At 42.0% G+C, this 21582-nt stretch overlaps 1 protein-coding gene across 1 annotated transcript; it reads left to right on the top strand.

Moving 5' to 3' along the window:
• Positions 1-5703: 5703 nt before the first annotated feature.
• On the top strand, positions 5704-11927 carry LOC127770239 (metal tolerance protein C4). Its single transcript, XM_052295904.1, has 13 exons — positions 5704-6172; positions 6278-6335; positions 7018-7150; positions 7238-7293; positions 7590-7704; positions 7822-7879; positions 7956-8074; positions 8278-8397; positions 9640-9741; positions 9820-9892; positions 10503-10570; positions 11566-11626; positions 11703-11927. Exons 1-13 carry the CDS (start codon positions 5842-5844, stop codon positions 11825-11827), a joined length of 1419 nt encoding a protein of 472 aa, XP_052151864.1. The 5' UTR covers positions 5704-5841; the 3' UTR covers positions 11828-11927.
• The last annotated feature ends 9655 nt before the right edge of the window (positions 11928-21582 follow it).

Raw genomic sequence — 21582 nt, 5'->3', positions numbered from 1 at the left:
CAGGTAGCGCCGGTCGACAGCCCCTTCTCCAGCGATCTTCCTGCTTTGCATTTGGTCCTCTTCTTTGCCTCCTGCACGGATCTTAAAATGACAGCTGAAGTTCTCCCATGGTTCCAAGTTGTAACCTTCATCTCTAGAAGGCTCATTCAAATTTATTGTTTGGCGAAACCTTATGCAGCTTGCCATGGTTTTTGCGAGCTCCCCATCGTTGGCATAATCGATCATGGTACCGATGCAGGGGAAGAAGCAAGACTAATAAGGACCTGGTTGCTTTTTTCTTATCTTTTTAAAGTCCTCATCTGCATACGTTGTGCTCAAGTTGTAATATGTCCTTTCTTTAGGGGCATATGTACAAATCTAGCTGACCTTTCAGTTGGCCTTTGTTTCAAAAAAAAAGTTGGGTTCCTTCCTCAAATGTGCTAAATTATTAGATGTTAAAGTGTTCATTATTACTGAAAACGAACTATTGAGTGGTAACTGTTATAAGCAATTGTATCATCATCCGACTGCTCCCCACCTTCACCCATTCACTATTGATGAAGCCACACGGCCGCTGGTATGTATTGAACTGCTAATTAGTCAAGCATTAAGATTGTGGATATGTAGATGGGTTTTTGTTTATCATTTCCCATTGTAATTAGGTATTGTAATGTTTGTTATCTCTTTAAAGTAATTGATAGAGTAGCCAAAGTTTGATCCACATATCATGATATCAATTCCATTGTTTATGTTCTTTGTTATTTGATATTTCTACAAGTGCTACCCAACCACGGTCTTTGAGAATGTAATTTGCCCAATAACTCTATAATGTAAATACAATGGAATAAACCTAAGGAACCTAACTAGGACTATTACCCACGATGTGATACACCATATATACATATAAACAGAAGTAATACTATTAGTCTATTATCCATGTGGTATTTTCTAGTAATAGTAAGTGCATGTATACGGGTATGCCATACACGTGATGCTATCAATGTTTATTTTCATTGTGATTAACATATGAATGGATTAAAGGTATACTTTAATAGTGAAAATTGCATATATACATGAAGAGGGAGAGAGAGAGAATGCCTTAGGGCCCATGCCCCATGTTTAGGGGTGAACGAAAAGCTCGTGGCTCGTTAGCTCGGCTCGACTCGGCTTGGCTCGTTGCACTTTTGTAATGATCCGAGCTGATGTTTTAGCTTGTTAGAGATAACGAGCCAGCTCGAGCTGGCTCACGAGCCAAATATGCCTAGCTCACAGGCCCAATCATACCATTTCATAGCAGACCAACAAGACTGAAATGGCCCAAGAAAATGCCCAGTGGTAAAAGGCCCATGAAAATACTAAACCCTAAGTCCTATCCATTCCCGTAGTCCCTTCATTGCTCCATCAACTAGCCACCAGCAAAATGTATATGAATTAAAAGGTGATAAACAAGGTATCTAAACAAGATATAAGGTCACCAACAATATTAATTAAGCATGCAAGTAGATCGGGTCAAAACAAGCTCAAGCACAATATGAGAGATGACAAGAACGAGCAAACCAAGAGAGGAGACACGTTGATTTGTTTCCCGAAGTTCGGATCCACGGATCCTACGTCTCCGTTGAGGGGCCACAAGGGCCGGGTCTATTTCAACCCTTTCCTCACGAGGTTGCACAAATGCACTCCTCGGTTTCACTCTTGATTTCTTCCCTTGCGGAGGCGAAATTGAAGCCTTCATAAACTTTCCGTGGCACACCACAAGCTTGGGTGCTCACCGGCGACGCCTAAGCCGTCTAGGAGACCTTAGTCCCCAAGAGTAACAAACACAATCGAAGATTTGCTTGCTATGAACTCGAGTGCTCAAAGTATGGAGTGAAGCTCACAAGCTCTCAACTTCTCAATCTCTCAATCCAACTCTCTCCCCTTCTCAAATCCCTCTCACAAAGAGGCACCACAAAGGATGAAGTGAAGCTCACTAACTCTCAACTCCTCACTCTCTCAATTCAACTCTCTTCTCTTCTCAAATCCCCCTCACAAAGAGGCACCACAAAGGTAGGGAAATGGGGATGTCTATTGGGCTTTGGATGTGTCTAATACTCCCCAAGAACAGCAGCCACTCAAAGGAGGGGTGGAGGAGTTTATATACCCGAGCCTCTCAAAAACTAGCCGTTGGAGGCAAAGACAGGAATTTTCGGAACTTCCTAAAATTTCCAGAAGCTAAACTCAGTTTCACATCCATTTTTCGGAACTTCCGATAATTTTTCGGAACTTTCGAAAAGCACAGAGTAAAACGACCATAACTTTTTGCTCGGGAGTTGTTTTTGATGATCTTGGACTCTATGGAAAGCTCACTTAGAGGACTATCCAACTCAACCAATAACAAGGTCTAAAACCACTCAAAGGATAGGTTAAAGCTTGGGTTTCTCTCAAGGTAGCACTATGATAGGTCACTTTGAGCACCGAGACATATACAAACGCATCGATGTTGCATCCCTCTTAATAGTATGGCATTTCTATACTCAAATATAAATAGGAATAGAATTATACCAATAGGAATACCTTCTTTCCATTTCCTTCCTTTGTCTTAAGGGACGCCAACGCCAAAACCGTTTCACCGTATATTCTTCAAATGATTGATGCGGTTACTTGTAGCTTCAAATGGTCTCGCACAGTCCATCATGACAAAGCCGTCACTCGCCCTTTACCACCGGATTTGGTTCTTTGGCGCCAAGCCCCTTACTTGCCCTTCACCGCTGCATGGTCCATCGCGACCGAGCATCGCTTGCCCTTCACCGTCTTGCCATAGTAGCCACTTCGTATCCCACATCTTCAATATCTTCGCTTTGTTATTCTTGGTATTTTAGGTGTAATCATATCACTTGAGCGTCAACATCTTTTCAATCCTTGGAACCTATTTTTCTCATTCAACTAAGTGAAATTATTAGTCCCAATGATCCGGTTGTCAACCTTCACACGTTGACCAATCAATCGCATGTATAAAAGGATATGAATAAATGATGAGTATTAATCAACACCACAAGTGTTATATACTCAAATATATGCTCAAATGTAAAGATCTCAATTAAATGAAAGTGAATAACTTGGATCGATTTCATGCATAACTAAAGTATAGGATTTGCTCCCCCTAAATGTATGCATACAAAATATTTGTGTGAAGCAAGAGTATGCATAACAAGATATGACACATTGAGAGCTTATCCAATACAAGAATAGAAGGCATTTCTCAAATATAGACATTAAAATAAAACCATACCTTCATCATCTCCACGTTCTCAATGTAAATAGACTAAATAAGAGATAAGACTCAAACAAAACATTAGTCTCATATGCATATGTCAATCACGTGGAAATATTATATATGAAGATATCAATATGTACATGAAGAGAAAGTGTGATACATATAGCTTGATCTCCATGCATTTCATCCTTGTGATTTAGTTCCACCATCAATGAACATTTCTATCTCAACTCATATGAAGTCCGGGAATCACCTCTCACACACTCCACTTTCATATCCATATGAGACTAGACAAAGAAATGCTTACAACAATATTAGTCTCATGGAATTGGATTTGTCATTAATCACCAAAACCAAATTAATGGCGTTTGAATTTTCAAAATTAATTTCAAAAGCTCGAAGCCCAAACCAAAGTAAACTATCTTGACCCAAATTATATTAAATTATAGTCTAGTTATTTCAATGCTTGCGCCTACCTATGAGTTAACGAACTATTACTTTCTTCCCACATAACCCCTTATTGTGTGCTCATACTCTCTACTTAACAATATTTTCTATGGCATACATATATGATCTTAATTTGCTCCAGTCTTTTCCTTAGAGTTGCAAGTAGCTTTGATAAAGGTAAAGTAAGTACTATACTTTGTTGTTTTTACTTTTGTTGCAACCTTTATTTGCTTTCTTCATAGCAACATTTGCTTCTCCACTGTCTTCATCTGTTACCATTTTGTTAGGTATATTTTTTTTTGCAACACACATATTTTTATTAACTTCCAGCGCTACCTCCTCTTGTTACGTTAATCAGAGAAAAATTCACAAATACTTATATGTAGGGACTAGGACATTAGCAGCATAAAAACATTGGGTTTTGTAAATTTCTTAATATTACTCCATAGAAATCAACACATGTAACATACAAATCATCAATGACTTGGTAATCCACTATGTGATTGGAATCTTGTACGTGGGTGTCGAAGGGTTTTACATGATAATCATTGCTTGGATGTGATCTATAAAACATGAGAGGATGATATGTGGACGTTAGGACCAGGGCGACTCTATAGTTTGGAGGGTCCTAGGCGAACGGTGAACCCAACGTTAAGGCCTTTAGGGCTAAATATTCTTGTATTTGTAAATATATTTTATAAGCCATACATCCTCTACAAAGTGACAAAATCAATATTACTACATGATAAACCAAATAATTGCAATACAATATTCCGTTCTCTATAATTAATATTGATAGTATAACATGAAAAATAAACCAAATAGTACAAATACCTTGAATTGGGGATAACAGATATCCAATGTCTCATTTCTTGATGCAATTTTTTTCCCCTTTTGTGAGTACTGAAAGATGCTCCTTATGAAATATTCTAACACCTAAAATTACATAGTAGATTAATCATCAACAACAAAATAAAACTAACCTAAATTTTGGACTATAGATGCTAATGAGAATACCTAGTGCAGTCACCATGATGCAAGGGGCAAGTTGTGGGTTTCCTGATGGTCGCTGCTGCCGACTCTCACTGATGTTGCCTGCTTATCGCATAGAGATGGAGAGATGGTGCAAATGGGTGCAAAGCGAAGTCACGGTCAAGGAGGAAATCGGGGATAAAAAGGAAGCGACGTGAAAGAGGAAGCCTTACCCGTATCAATTAGGCTAGGATGGGGGTGGGATGGGGTTGGTGATGCCCCTCCTCCGCTCTGGACCCTAGATGGTCGCACAACTCGCCTAAGTACAGGGCCAACCCTGCTTACGACCTATTTGGTTTTGTTGCCATAGTTTGTCACGTCACACATTAGACGTACCACACTTTAGTTAAAGTAAGTATTTGGTTGGTTGTTATATCTGTGACAAGCCATACTTTACTAACTGCTATATCTGTGACAAACCATACTTTACTAACTTACTGGCCCATATGTCATAGGCTCATTTCTTAGCCAAATATTGCTACATTTGTCGTTGGTCACAATTTGTGTGGGTTTGTCCCATCTTTGGTAAGTTGGATTATGTTTTTTTTTTCAGGGGGATTATGGTAAAGTTAGTATCCGAACAAACATGCAATTAGTACATGTGTTTATTTAAGAGTCACGTATTTATCACGCAAGATAAAACTTTTAGGAATATCACGTTTCGGGATAAATCAGATTTTATCACAGGGTAAATAAATACGTAGTAAAACACTAGTTATAAGTTTTATGGCCGGTTTGGAGGAGCTTAAGCTTCTGAGAATCAAGAAAATCTAGATTTTATTTTCTGGATTCTATAACTATTAACTTCTCAAAAAATCTAGAGTTTTGATTCCGAGAGAAGGAGGCTCTCCAAATAGGCCCTCGGCAAGAAATGCCAGCTGTTGTCCGGGAAGAGAAGTCGTGACAGAGATTGGCCCAACCCTAGCGTCCACGAGCTCCACCCCACCGTCGGGTCCATCGCTCTCTCCCACCGTCCACTCCATCGCCGTCTCCACTCTCCACGCCCCAACCAGCCCAAACTCCCCCCTGCTTCCTTTTTCTATCGCTTCCCTCGCATGGAAGCCGCGCCCCGCCCGCGGCCGCCGCAGCAGCAGCCTCGCCGCCACCGCCGTCACCCCTACCCCTAAATGCGCCGCCCCTTCGCCGCCGCCGCGGCCCTCCGCCTCCGCCTCCTCTCCTCGTCTAGCTCCTCCTCCTCATCCTCCTCCTCCCTCCCCCGCCTCCCCTCCTCGCCCTACCCTCTCCACCACCTCCTCCTCCTCTCCCGCCGCAGCGGCGACCACCACGACCACGACCACCCGTCGCCCCCTCCTCCCTTCTCGCCCCGCCCGCTCCTCGCCTCGGGGGTCCTAGGGCTAAGCCGGTGGCGGGCGCGGGCGCGGGCCCTCCCCCCGGCCCCGTCGCCGCCGCGCGGCCCCGTAGCCGACGCGCCTCCCGTACGGCTCACCCTCTCCCGCAGTAAGACTGAGTGCCTCGCTCACCTTCCCCCTTTCCTCTCTCACCTCGTTGTTGCGGGCTTCTTAGGTTCTCTCTTTGCGTATTCTTCTTGTTGTTGTGGCGCAGGTTATTCTCTTCGTGTCGCCAAGGCGAAGAAGAAGGCGCACTTTGACGATGAGCACAGGTGAGACGGATATGCCCCATTTTTTCCCCCGCTCAAGTTAGAACCTTTGTATGGCGTGCTAAGCTTCGTGTGTAGTACGTCTTCTATTTGCAATGTGCAAGCAACTTAGCGTGTTACTTTCTTTCAGTCCTGCAGTCGTATTGATTTTCGGGTTAAAGGTATGATCTTGTTAGTTTACTTTTAATATATTGGAAGCATTGCAATAAAAAGGTGTGCTCTGGTTACTTGATACCTTCTATCTGATTGAAGTTGAAGGGGTGAGTGTTCAAGGAATATATGCGTCAGAAATGCTTTTGGCTCTATAATGTGATTGGACATAAATGTTATTCGTGATCGTCCTACACAATGACATTGATAGCAATGGGAGGGGGATTGGATGTAGCACTATTGTAAGCTTGAGAGGAAAGGATTGTGGAGTACTTTACCTATTCTGTACGGTTCAAGTGAAATATGTTTCCTGATGCTTACTGATAAAAACATGTTGCACATAACCCTTTATGTTTTTGTCCATGTGGTAAAATAAAACAACGGCAAGAAGAGTATTCGATTTTAGTTCTTCATTGCATATGTTGCCAGATTTATGTCCAATATTACGATTAGTTAATCATTACATATTTGGATTGTTCACAAGCTTACCTATTACATTTTGTTTCATGTTGATGCTAATGGAATGTGATCTCAGCCATCGAGCGGTTAACACAGCACTGTGGTGTAATTTTCTTGTCTTTTCGTTGAAGTTTGGTGTATGGCTTTCAACATCTAGTCATGTTATGCTAGCTGAGCTAGTGCACTCAGTTGCAGACTTCGCTAACCAGGTAGTTGATGCTTCTACTTTTGCTATCTTTTTTTGTAAGCTTTGTTGAAGGTTCATATCCAGGGCTTAATTGTTGATTAAACATCAGGCTCTTCTTGCATATGGCTTGAGCAGCTCAAGACGTGCTCCAGATGCTCTACACCCGTATGTATCGATTGTCAATTTGGAAATGCTGCTTTGTTGACATATAAATATCACTTTCTTTCATTACTGTTATTTTCTCTGTACCATAAATTTAGTCCCATTTCTGCATGGAAAATCAGTTATTTTCACCAGAGTAAAATTGTCTTGAATTGAAGATAAACAGGGAATCCTGTTATTCATTGTCATGCCAGTATACCACTAAATGCTACTCACAATAGAATCAGTGGTAAGGCTATTTGTGATATGCCATAAACTGACATGCTGCCTGCCCCATGTCTTAATTTCTTTTTCTGCAGCTATGGTTATTCAAAAGAAAGATTTGTATGGTCCTTGATATCTGCAGTTGGAATATTTTGTTTGGGTTCAGGTGCTACCATTGTGCATGGAGTTCAGAACTTATGGAATTCGCAAGTATGATGCAAATGTATCATTTGATTCACCAAAAGATTTTACACATGCACTCCATCTTATTAGAAAATCTTTGTTACCTAACTACAGTTGTTATATCGTGACACATTTATTTGACAGCCCCCTGAGAACATCCACTATGCTGCATTAGTGATTGGTGGGTCCTTCCTAATTGAAGGTATTACATGCTTGCTACATGACATTCTAACCATGTCTTTACTTTGTTATAATTGAGTCACCCTATTGCCTCTTAGGTGCTTCACTGCTGGTTGCTATAAAGGCTGTTAGGAAGGGTGCAGCAGCAGAAGGAATGAGTATCAGGGACTACATCTGGCGTGGTCATGATCCAACTTCAGTTGCTGTCATGACTGAAGTGAGTGATGTGTTCTAGACTACCTTAATACTTTTTTTTTTTCATGTCGAAATGAATTTTTGTTTCTAAAACAGTTGATGACTGCTTCAGTTGCTCATAAGTATCATATGGTGATGCCATATCAATAAATGTTTTGTTCATTTACCACTCACCTGCTATTCCTCTACTTGATTTCCTTCTCATGCCCTGATAATGTCCTACAGGATGGTGCTGCTGTTACAGGTCTTGCAATTGCTGGAGCATCTTTGGTGGCTGTTCAAACCACAGGCAATGCTATGTATGATCCAATTGGCTCCATCATTGTTGGCAACTTACTGGGAATGGTATGTTAACATAGTCGGTTCATATTATTCTATTATCTTTCTTGGCTTATATTCTGTTGCTATGTGTGACTAATTGATGTAACGGAATATTTGTTCAATTGTTTTCTGCCTTATTGAATGGTCATTTGGTATTGGATACATGTATACCCCTTAGTCTGACACAAATATCATGTCCTCGTTTCTTCATAATTAAATAAACTATGACAATCTAAATCTTTTATCCCACTTATCTTGTTAAACTTCTTATTTCTTGCATTTCTATTGTTGCTGTCTACACTTCATCGAATGCCCATCAACTATGCTAGGAAGGGCCAAATGGTGCTTTGTTCATTTTTTATTTCTATGCGAGATAAAACAGTATTTTTGCTATCATAACAGATGAGCACTATGTTCAGATATCAGCAGTTGTGAAACCCCAAGACCAAAAGATTCATAGCTACCGTAGTAAAGATTTGTTTATTGATGTGTATTTCTTGTATGTTGACTACATCTATTCTGAAGTATATTTTATTCAGATATTCTGTATTCTGCTCATACTAAAATTGTGGATGCTATCCATGTTCTTGTGTGTTTCTAAAATCTAAAAAAGCCTAATTCATTTGTATATTGTTACATAATTGGAACCATAAATGGGTTGTCGGGTACTCAGGTATCACGTATACAGTCGATACTGTTAGGTAACACTTACTGCTTATAATCTGCAGTAGTACCCAACTCCTTCTAAACTTAAAAATGACGTGTCCAATTCCCAAGGAAGTTCTCTCTAAAAAGTAAGCAGGTCAGATATGCATGTGGCTGTTGTTTGCCTGGAACAATTTATGGTTTACCATACAGAGCTGTAGTCTTAAAGGAGATTTTGGATAGACAGTTCTGATAATACTAGATTTGGTTAAACATGTTTCTAGCTTGAACCACCTTAAATCTTGTCTCCATTAGTTTGGGGCAACATGGAGATCTCTAAAAGCATATAATTGCATTCTTTTCTGTAAGACCACCTTTTCCTGATTTTCAGAAAAGTCAAAACATAAACACTAATGACTGAAAACCAGCTTTAGCCAATCTTGTTTTCATGAAATGCCACCCAAATTGAACAAGAACTTTAAAAGTCTATTGCCAAAGAATCACCAAAATTGTGCACAGTGCAAAAGGTGTACTCATATGAGTTTGCTGATGATTTGCTTCTCTAATTTTCTCATCCCTGTCCATGCCTTGTTCCAAATTAAACTATTGTGCTCTCTGTAGGTTGCTATTTTTCTAATCCAGAGAAACAGGCATGCTTTAATTGGAAGGGCTATTGATGATCATGACATGCAGCGTGTTCTTGAGTTTCTGAAGGCTGATCCGGTGAAAATTTGTGGATATCCTTATTCCATATCGCACACTGGATCTATGTTATGGAGCTGATTTTCTTGCATCATGCAGGTTGTAGATGCTCTTTATGATTGCAAAAGTGAGGTGATTGGACCAGGATTCTTTAGATTCAAAGCTGAAATTGGTACAGCTCTTATAATCTGGCTTTCTCCAAATTTAAGGCAGTTATTTTATTTTTGTCGTCATTTTCAGTTAGTACTTGTGATGCATGGCATTTTTAGTTTGAGACGTCTTCATTTATGATTATATCCATTGTTCTTAAGCCTACCTTTTGTTTAAAAGAGTCATACTAGAGCACTTATTACAGTCAATCTTGTTTCTGTGAGATGAACTGGTGATCTGTAAATGATCAAGATGGTTTTATTCATCTGCAGAGACCTGTTGTACCTTCTATTAACCATTTACTGTATTTCTTACTGCTAATATGGTATACTTCTTCGTTAATCTAACTCATGACTTGGCTCCAATTCAGATGATAAATTAATGTACTGTTGTAGTGTTGTGTTACTTGAGTCTAGAACTATCTGAAATTCCCATGATAGCAAGTGCCCACAGGGATTTTTCCTCATGTGAGCTGGTGTAATGTGTCTGCAAGTGACTATTCCCATTAACATTGCTTATTGATTTGTTGAACTCATCTATAACATCAGTCCTGTTACTTTCTTATTTTGTTTACCTCGCATACTCCCTTACGGCTCTTTTCTTGACAATTTTCTGGCCTAATCTTCTCATAGATTTCAATGGAGTAGTCCTGGTGCAGAATTATTTGGAAAGGACTGGACGTGGAGAATGGGCAAAACAGGTGCTCTTCTCCTCTGAAAATTAGTTTGATTAGTGTTAGTGGTTGCTGGCCGCTGTTTTTTGTACAGGGTATATCTCAGTTGCTAATTTAGTGAAACAACTGCTCATTCATCAGCTATATTTGTTTAAATTGTACGTAATGCCTTGTAGCTGATATATTCAAATGCTAGCTAAATTTTCAGATATAAGTTAGTGTTTGGGTTTAACTTGCGTGCTCAACACAAATATTATTCTAGCACCTACATGTTACAACTATACTAGATATTTGTTACTGATATTTTTCTACTGCTGTTTAGCCTTAATAGGAAATTGGAAGAAAAATATAAAACCCTCCATAAGTCACTGCTTTTTCAAATTGCCCCCGATGCCTTTTACTTGCTTACTTTGCCACACATGAGTTTAGTGAACATTATACAACCCGAATCCCCAAGTACACTTAAAAGCTATTTCTCATGGTTTTAATTATCTCTGGTACTTGTTTTTGATGATTTTAATAATTCCTTTCAAGATTTCAATATTCATGCTAGCAATATAAGTGATTTTTGTACTTGTAGCACAAGATTTTAATGAGATTTTAGGTACTCAAGTGCCTTAATGGTAGACCTTATGTCTATGGTAGTTGTGAGTTCAAGTCTTAACACCTGACTTGTTTTCCCTCGCCTTTTCTTTGCAGTGTCAAAATCACTTGAATTATGTAATTCAGTGTTTAAAACTCTTAAACTAGTATTTAAATAATTTAAAGATGAATAATGAATGAAAAGTCCTCATTTTGTCGTGAGATTTTCTTGCGTTCTGCACACACATGTAGAGGAAACGAATGATCATTCGAAGCCTCATGTCCTAAATCAATTTTGAGGAGAGGAGAGGACAGGCGAGACAGAATACTCTACCTTGTCAGGAGAGTGTGCTGTTTTGGACATAGGACATTATGATCACCCAGTTTTGGTTTTGCATTATTTCTACATCCCTGAGCTTCTTGCTTTTTCCGTTTTACAGTTCCGGGAGGCTTCATTGTCCGAGGATGATACGGAGTTAATAAGGGTCATGTCTAACTACGGTATGCAATATATATATGTTGCTCTAATAAGGGATTTATGCTTGTTATCTCTATCTGAAAAACACTGCTTGTACAGGTGAGGATGTAGTCGAAGCTCTTGGGTATGAAGTGGATCGGCTGGAGTCAGAGATCCAAAAGATTGTGCCTGGGATTAAACATGTTGACATTGAAGCACACAACCCAGAAGGGCTTTCACTTTAGAGTAACAATTTTGTAGATGTGGATATATTCTCCATTCGATTGGTCTCACTTGCTGTCAATTCCAACACAATTTTTTGTATGACATTGGTATTCATCCTCAGCGATTTTGCTGTTGGCTTGTTGCCATGTAAGAATGATAAGCTTATAACTTGTTGCAGAGAAAGGGAGTAGTTGAGCGCGGAAATTACTCAAACAACGGATATCTTTTCTGTTACTAACTTGAGTGAAAATGAGGGTAGGAGTTGAAATAAGCCTCAATAGGTGACAAATAAGTGTCCGTTGGAGCATAAATCTGAGGTTCGTCTGCCAACCGAACCTCAATTTCTTATCTTAACTACTAAAAACATTTGTAACTTTCGAATGGTACTAATACGCTTTCGCCTGTTGCGGTACGCCTTTGTCCATTGAGCGCATCATGCCGATGTTTTCATCTGTTGTGGTACGTCTTTGTTCGTCGAGCGCATCACGCCGTTGTCTTGTCCCTGAATCCACTAATATGTTTTCATCTGTCGTGTACGTCTTTCTCCATCGAGCTTGTCATGCCATCCTCCTTGAATCCCAGTTGTTCTTTGCATACTCAGAATCGGAGAAAAGAAAACCAACTCAGAATAGGAGAAAAGGAAACCAAGTTGTATCCGTTAATACAACAAAATCCTCGTAAAGTTTCATAGCTTCAATATGACCAAATCGGATAACACCATAAGCCAAAAACAAGAACCGAAGCTTAAGAAAACAAACCCAAAAATTTCATAAGAAAACAATATTTGCTCTACCTCTAGCCGCCTGAGGGACTTCACCCTCTTCTTCAGTGGCTACAGGGCGGGCTGCTGGATTAGGCACCTCCGAACTCATTGTCGCTAGATCTGATAGCCACAAGGTGATGCTGGCCGAGAGAAAGCAGGAGGAATCGAAGAGGACATCTTGGATCTGGATACTTTGAGCGGCGGCGGCAGCGTCGCTGGCCTCATCTGCCTCCTCTCCTCACCGTCTTTCTCGTGCCCTTCTGTCCCTAATGAGGCTACCGAAGCTACGGGGTGGGTGGGGATAGAGGCATCGGTGGTGGAGGAAAGTAGCGAGCGGCGTGGCTGGGGACGGAGCCAGTGTTAGGAGCGAAAAACTAAAATGGAGTTCAGAGTTCAGAACTCTGAATGGTGGAGTGGATGGCGCCGCGTCAGGCTACTTACGCCGGGTCGGTGGGGACCGATGGAGAGAGAGAGAGGGGGAGGGGGACTGAGAGAGAGATAGAGAGAGAGAGCCAAGAGAGAGAGGAGAGGGTGCAGTGGAGGAAAAAGGAGAGAATAATGACAGAAGAGAGATGAGAAGAGGAGAAGGGCGGGAGGCCACCGGTGTTCGGCTCGACTCGATTTTAGGAGTGCCTTTTTTTTAAAAAAAATTCCAACACCTATAATATATTAGGGTTGTCAGTTTTTAATTAATGGTCACCTATAATATATTAAAGGTTCCATTTTTTAAAAACCATTATCTCAGATGCCAGTTTTTCTTTAGAACCAATACATATAATTATTTAAAGGTGTCAATTTTTATATTTTCAATCCACAGAGGTGAGAAAAAAAATATAGATGCCGATTTTTAGCACTTTCGGTACCTATAGTGCCGATCTCTATGTGCTTTTTTTTAAGTAGTGGCAATCCGCCGCGTCCTTTCCGATATAAGCCTGTTCGGTTGAGTACGAGTGATGATGCACACAACCATCAGAATAATTTATCCATGCTGACGTGCTAAAGGCAACACCAATGTATATAGCTAAAGTAGTCCATATAGATAGGACCCATATTTATGGACTTTAACTATTGCAATATTCACAATGTATATTGTATACAGGCAGTAAGTAGTAGGAAGAGGAGAGAGGAAATAGAGACAAATGACATATTTTATTCTATATGGGCAGCTCATATGCTTATGGATGACTTTGGCTATTTCTCTCCTATGGACTACTTCCACAATGTGGTTAGGTAGTTGAATGTATTATTTTATGGAAAAAGTACGAATTACCCCCCAAACTATCGCGGCGTCTGAATTACCCCCTAGACCCAAAAACCAGACATCGTTCACCCTCAACTTTCAATTCCGGACAAATTACCCTCCTTCACCCAATTCAGAGCGGTTTTGTCCTACGTGGCGTACGCGTGGCAATCCAGTCAGTATTTTCTTATTAAAAAAATGGTGGGGTTCACCTGTCATCTTCCCTCTTCCTCTTCTCTCTCTCATCCACAAGCTGACAAGCGGGGACGACGGGGATGGGCGGCGGCTGGAGGAGGCGCAGCACGCGGAGCAGGCGCGCTGGCGATGGCCGAGATGGAGAAGACAAGTGCCGCCCGGCCATGGAGGCGGCCAAGGCAGCGCAGCATGGCATGGTGCACGGCGGTGCGGGGAAGGCAGTGGACGGCGCGGTCGGCGCGCACGGCGGTGCAGCCGATGGTGGGCGAGGGCGGTCGGCGCGGATAGGCGGGTAGCGGCGGAGAGGCGGCGCAATAGCTGGCCGACCTGGAGGCGCAGCGGCGGCGCAACGCCGAGAGGCCGACGAGAAGGTTCGCGCTCTGGAGCGTGTAGTCCGACTGCCTGGGCTTAAACACGAGGTAGACGACGGGGGCGAAGGCCGTGAGCGCGACAATGAGCAAGACGAGCATGAGGAGGAGCCAGGAGCAGACGCGGACGCAGGAGCAGCGGGCGTGGCGCCTGGCGCGTGCGGCGGGTTTAGTGCTGGAAGAGGCGCGCGTTCTCCGGCGGCGGGACGTGGAACACCTTGTCCTTGGGCATCTGCACCACGTACGTGTCTAGCTACGCCGGTGGCGGCTGCTGGTACCGCCGCGCCTCGGTGGACGGCTGCAAAATCACTGATGATGCAAGCCATCGACTGCAAATTAAGGCCATGCATATATACAAGTGTGCAAGTTAGCTCTCGACAAAATTCTTTACCCAACATTCCAAAGAGAAACCAATATACTACATATGCAGCACATAACCACATTCCCAAAGTCCAAAACGCGGCGCCAAATCAGATCAGAAAATTCAGAAGCGGGCAGAGACAAAAATAAAAAGAAAAAAGATTCCGGCACGCCGTCGCCCGTCGATCCCATGGAGCCAGCGGTTCAGGATCTCGGCGTAGATAACCACGGCGCTGCTGTTCCTCCATCAGACCAAGCCGGAGTCGCTCGTGCGCCGCGACCTCAAGCCGGCCAACATCCTGCTCGACCGCAACATCCTGCTGAAGGTGCTGACGAGTCCGCCGCCGACGGACTCGTTAGCCACTCGTCTACTCTGGCGACGAGTCTACTGCCCATCCCCATTTGTCCCCGCCTATCCGCCGCCTCCTGCCTGTCCGTGCCGTTCCGCGCCGATCGCCCGCGCCCACCGTCAGCCGCACCGCCGTGCGCGCCGTCCGCTGCCTTCCCCGCACCGCCATGCGCCATGCCATGCTGCGCCGCCTCAGCCGCCTCCATGGCCGGGCGGCACTTGTCTTCTCCATCTCGGCCATCGCCAGCGCCGCCTCCTCCGCGTGCCACGCTTCCTCCAGCTGCCGCCCATCCCCGTCGTCCATGCTTGTCAACTTGTGGATGAGAGAGAGAGAAGAGAAGAGGAAGAGGGAAGATGATAGGTGGACCCCACCATTTTTAATAAGAAAATGCTGAGTGGATTGCCACATGTACGCCACGTAGGCAAAACCGCTCTAAATTAGGTCGAGGGGGTAATTTGTCCAGTATTGAAAGTTAAGGGTGAACGATGTCTGGTTTTTGGGTTTAGGGGGTAATTCGGACGACCGCGATAGTTTAGGGGGTAATTCGTACTTTTTTTACTTATTTTACTGACTATGGACTAATTTTGAAGTATACTGTGGAATCCCTAACATCGAGAGTGGTCATTTGAGGAGAGTCAAGTCCATGGTTGCATAGTCTTCCCCGATAGCATCATGAGTGCAACCAGGAGGTGCACCAACCATGGCCCCATTTATGCCAGTAAGGCTATTTGTCTCGAACCAACAATGCATGAAACTATAACATGATATCTCCACTACTGTTTACGAGTATTTTTTCTTTTTACAAAACTAGATATACTTTGACCAAACTACATATTTAAAGATGTGTTTCATAAAACCACAGATTTAACACCAAAATTATTATATTTTACAAAGCATCGTATCACACAACTACAGATGTAGTGATGAAATTATCAAATAACTACAGATTTTAAAGTTTATATCCATAGCACTAGTGAGCTTACAAAGTAGTTTTATAATAAAACTGATGTTTAATTTGTAGTTTTTTGATACCTTAAATTTCTAGTATTGTGAAGAAAGCTATAGTTTTACGATACATGTGGTTAAATCTATAGTTTTGTGATAGATTATCATAGTATATGTAGTTTTGTGAATTTACTCACTGTTTATTGGGTGCTATATGTATCTATGTATAAAGGCTGCCCGATGTTATCATAATTATAAAATTGGCAGAAAACGTTCATACAAAGCAGTCTATGAAGCTCCTCATATCACATACTGCAGAATTGAGGGGAGTGAACTTTGCTGAAAGCGTTGAATAAGAGAAGAGTTTTTAATGATTTTACAAGTTTTTGGGACGAACGCATGTTCTTTGTAATACAGCAGAGGATCTCAATACTTTTGAGACTTTCTTTTCTTCCTCTCCTACCTGAATTTTCACGTTCTTTTAAGATTTTTTATTTGCATAAACATAGCACAAAGACACCCTGTGACGTATATATGTAGAGCTTGCTAGACCATAAAAGAATAATTTCAGGCTGAAATTTCAAAACTTACAGTCTGCAACCACAATTTTTTTCTATCTCCACCATATTGGATAGTAGTGTCGACCATATACTAGCAATAGTTATACTCTTGAGACGATATAAAACGAAGTGCATAGATAGCATAAATAAAGACGGTACTCCAACATGCGTATGGCTTGACACATTGAGAGCAGCGCTGATAGTGCACATAGTGAACTAGTGAAGCCGCAGCAGCCACTACTAGAAAAAAGGTTTTCGCAGGTGGTCAAAACACATTTCGCAGGCGGCAAAACTTTTCGCCTGTATCCAAACGACGCTAAAAATCTTCAATTTTTGCAGGCGGACCAAAGCACCACCTGCATCATTTTCGCAGGCAGCCGTTCGAATCTTCCCAGGCACCTCAAATGCTACACTAGCCCCACCTACAAAAATACCCTCGGCTCCAAAAATATTTCCCGCCAGCCCCACCCCTCCCTAGGGTTTCAAATCACAAATCACAAATCACAAATATTCACAAATCTCATCCAAGAAACAAAATCCAATCACAGACATTCACATCACAAAAGCATTGGATTCAAATTCACATCAAGTTAACATCAATGTACATGTAAACTAAAAATACCACGTTGTCGTCTCCGAGTCGTCGTCGCCGGCGAACTCCGTTGCATGGGGTGGCCGCCGCCGCCTCCCTCCCCCCTCCGACCGGATCTGGGAGGGGAGTGCCGGCGACGCGGCCGGTGCTAGTCGTCGTCGTCGCGCGGTAGGGCCGTCGTCGTCTTGCGGTAGGGCCGCCGGCCGACGCCTTCCGTTCGCGCCGCCGCCGACCCATACGCCTTGCGCCGCCGCCGACACCCATCCCCTCCGCCGGATCTATGAGAGGAGGGGTCGTGGGGAGGGGCAGCGACGCGGCCGGCGGTAGTAGTCGTCGTCGCTCGGTAGTCATCGTCGTTGTGCGGTAGTCATCGTCGCCGACGCCCTCCGCCCCGCGCCGCCGCCGCCGAACCCCTCCGCCCACGCCGCTGCCGGCCCCCTCCACCCGCGCCTCTGCCGCCGCCCTGCGCCCGCGCCGCCGGCGGCCCCCTTCGCCCGCGCCGCCGCCGAAGCTCTCTCTCTCTCACGGAGGAAGGAAGGAAGGGGAGGGGAGGGAGCAGAGGATATGATGGGAAGGGAAGAGAGAGAGAGAGAGGAGGGGATGAGTGGTGGAGAGGAGAGGATAAGGATGACTGATTTTATTTGGGTAGGTAGGATTTTTGTAGGCGGACCACATAAGATTCGTCTGTTTGTTTTCGCAGGCGCCGTTTAAGTCGTCCGTTTGCAAAAAAACATTTTTCAGGCGTCGATTAAGTGGTCCGTCAGCGAAAATAGATTTTCGCAGGCGGATAACGAACTTCATCCAATTTATATTTTTTGTAGGCGGTCATTTGACTCCAAGGATCATGTCCGCTTGCGGAAAAAAAGACCCCACGTCAGAAAAAAAATGCTTTTTTTTTGGTAGTGAGCTACATGCGGTCCTTTTTGTTAATGCAGAAATCGATGTTAGTCTTCTACTGCTATGTGCTATGTAAGTATGTATGGGAGGCATCGGAAGCCACGAATCTATCTGCTGGGTCATGCTATGCTTAACGAGCATCGAGCAGGTAATCTCAGAGGCAGCACAGCAGGTGTGATTGCCATTGTGTATTTCCTATACAAGATGATACCCCACGCGTTAAGGTGGGCATTGGACAAATACCTAAAAATATCGTTTCAAGCTACAATCTCTCTTACCAGTGTTTGTCAGCGGTTAAGATGCATTTTTAAAGAACTAAAAAGAACATATCTATAATTGGACCTAATAACCAGTACAACTGATAGCATGAAAATAAGTCTTTGTATTATATGATTAATTCAACCCATACTAAGAAAGCGTGATTTGCTCTTTGATGAAAGAAACTGCATGAAAATATAGCGAGCAATATATAACAGAACATTAAAAAAATAATAAGGAGAATGTCTAAGGATATAAAAAAGATTTAAAAGAACAACTAATGGTATTAATGACATATATGGTGATATTGAAAGAGAAAAAGGATGGGCCATCAAGGCCACCAATCCTATCGTTTCTTCTGCTAATTAAGATCTAATACTACAGTTGATATTATGGGTCAACTTCTAAGGAAAAGCTGATAACATGGTTGCACATAATCCAAGCTAATGGTGACTCATATAGAAATCGTAGATGTAGCAGGTGGTTCCCCTTGGTACCGGCTGCCCTTCGTGGCCTGGCGTGGCGGTCTCTCTCACATGATTATAGCCCGATTGGATATCTACTTTCTAGACTGGTATGAACATTATCTATCCGAATCCATTTTGTTTTCATCCCTAGAGTGGATGCAGCTGCCGTCTCGAGCTTAGTTGGATTGCTGAGCTTAAGGAGTTTTTCTTGCCACTGCTAAGTTTAAGGCTTCAATTTTTCAGTGTAATTAGTAGAACTGTGTTTGCTGGCAGGAAAGAGACTACAGTTAATATGACAATAAACATAGCCCGTCGTGGAAATATGTTTTACATAGTTTTTGATACAAAGCCATTGAACCTAATAACTGCTTTCTATGCGGTGCTACTATATCAAGTGAGTAAATTTGAGGCCATCTCAAAAATGGAATAGATCAGAAAATTAAACAGAGAGGTAAAAGGCAATTAAATTTGACAAACCCCACATCACAGTAAAGATTTCATTTCATAAAAAATCGCCTGCTTTCATAGTAATCTCCATGTTCTGTCCATTTGCATTTACTGTTTTTAAAATAAACCAAATGTTCATCAATTGTGGCTCATTTTCTTTTAACTAGCTCTACGGTCCCACATTTTGTACTGCCATTCACAACACTACAAGTCCCGAAGAGTCCATATAAATGACCATAAGAGAAAGAAAGAGAGAGAGAAGCAAACACAAGAACAAGAACGAGAGCAGCTCAGACATAGCAGAAAGCAAGGAATAACATGCCAAGCAGATGACAACAATTTGCTCCTCAAAAAACTTACATGCATATTAGGTCTAAGAGGCATCAGGAGCTCCATTACAATCTACCTGTTGCATGTACCATGATAGAAAAATCAAGGGAGTGCCGGGAGAGGCACAAATACAACCTGGCCCTTCTAGTTCGATGAGAGCCAAGTTTTTCTCCTTCGGCCAACTAAAAAGCCTTCCTTTCTGCTCCTTGATCAACAAGGTCACAAATTCAAGCATATCAGGTCGCATATGGGTTATGTCCCAACTTCCAATTGCCACATGGTATGATAGGCGAGATGATACCTCTGGCAAAGGATCGAGGAACGGCAGCAGAGTACTTTAGGCTTCAATATCTTAATCTCTGTCCCCTGTTACTGGATAAGTTTTTACAAATTTGCTTTTAGCGGTCAATCTCTTCCTCAATTTCACTTGTGGACTAACGGTCAAGAGGAGGCAAAGGCTTAGAGCATTGTAACAAATATGTAGGTAAGCAAAAGATAAGAGCACCCTGTAGTCAAGCATCGACCATACTTCCTTGTTCTTTTCACCATATTCATCGAATTGTTGTAATGGATTAATTGCTCCATGCTTCGCAAAATATGCCTTTGAAAGAAAACATTTTTCAATTGCATTATTAGACAACTTATTTTAAGTTATTTATTAAATTTATTTTATAACATATTTAAGCCATCCCTATAATCAAGTAAATAGCATGTGACAATAATCTTCACAACAATCTAATTCAAACAGTGCATTTCGCGCAAACATTTTCTATATATAATTTTCCTGAAATACTTTTTTAAAGTAACTTTTCATACCAAACCAACATGGAATGTCATTCATTCGCCATTATATGTTAATTTGATGACTTAATGCACTAACCATCTGGCTCATGCCATTACACGTGCATAGATGCATTGAGTTTACATAGCCCCTCCGTTTCAGGTTATAAGCCATTTTGATTTTGGTCAAAGTCAAAATATTTTAAGTTTGACCAAGTTTATAGAAAAAAGTAGTAACATTCTCAACCCATGACAAATTTATTATAAAAATATAATTAATTATTGATTTGATGAAACTAATTTTAAATATTACTGTATTTGTCTGTAAACTTAGTCAAACTTAAAACAATTTGACTTTAACCAAAGTAAAAAACATCTTATAACCTGAAACGAAGAGAGGGAGTATGTTTAAAAAGTGCCTAGATGTTGACACAAAACAACAAGAAAAATACAACGCACTGTGCCTCACCAAGCTGTTTGACTGATGCACCATTAATCTCGCTAGAGTTTTGGTTGCACACATTTTCCATAGGCTGATTTCCTCCGTGATTTCCCCATATCTCTCATGCAATCAACATAAACAAGCAAAGGAGCAAGTGAATGAGTACATCTACTGCCACCCCATTCACATGCTGTAGTAGCAAGCACAAAGAAGTCAGAAAGCAAGCAACTTTTATCATACACGCAAGCATGCAGCTTCGGTAATAGCCGTTGATAGCCGTGGTGCAGGGATGGCACACTTAGATGATATATGGCCAGAAAGTGGAAAATCTTGTGGTGTTTGTGGTGAGCCTTAGTGAAGGTGGAGGAAGTGGGGCAAAGTCGGCGAGCCACAAATCTAGTGGGGGAAGGAGGCAAATAAGCCGGGAAATTGCGTTGGTGCTAGCTATTTCGGCTTCCTACCAGACACAAGATAATACTCAACCACTCCTAAACTTAAAGATTTCAACTACTCGGATCCAACTTTTTAATATGTGAATATGTTTACACATGCAGTAGTCTTTAGAATCTGCTTGCGAGAACGGTTTACACATGTGGATGTCTTTGAAAATATGCCTGGGTAAAGGTGTGGGCCCACTTGTCCCGTGGATAATTCGATATACTTACATATACGGACAACCTAACTAACTGCTTGTGAAAAGGTTTTTCACAAGCGGCTATCTAAAGATGCTGTCAGAGATAACAATTGTTATTTTTTTTTGAAAATTAATAGAAATCCTATA

The sequence above is a fragment of the Oryza glaberrima genome, chromosome 4, assembly GCF_000147395.1.
Source record: "Oryza glaberrima chromosome 4, OglaRS2, whole genome shotgun sequence".
Lineage (NCBI taxonomy): Eukaryota > Viridiplantae > Streptophyta > Magnoliopsida > Poales > Poaceae > Oryza > Oryza glaberrima.
The sequence above is the reverse complement of the archived record's forward strand: the minus strand, read 5'-3'. Positions and strand labels throughout refer to the sequence as shown.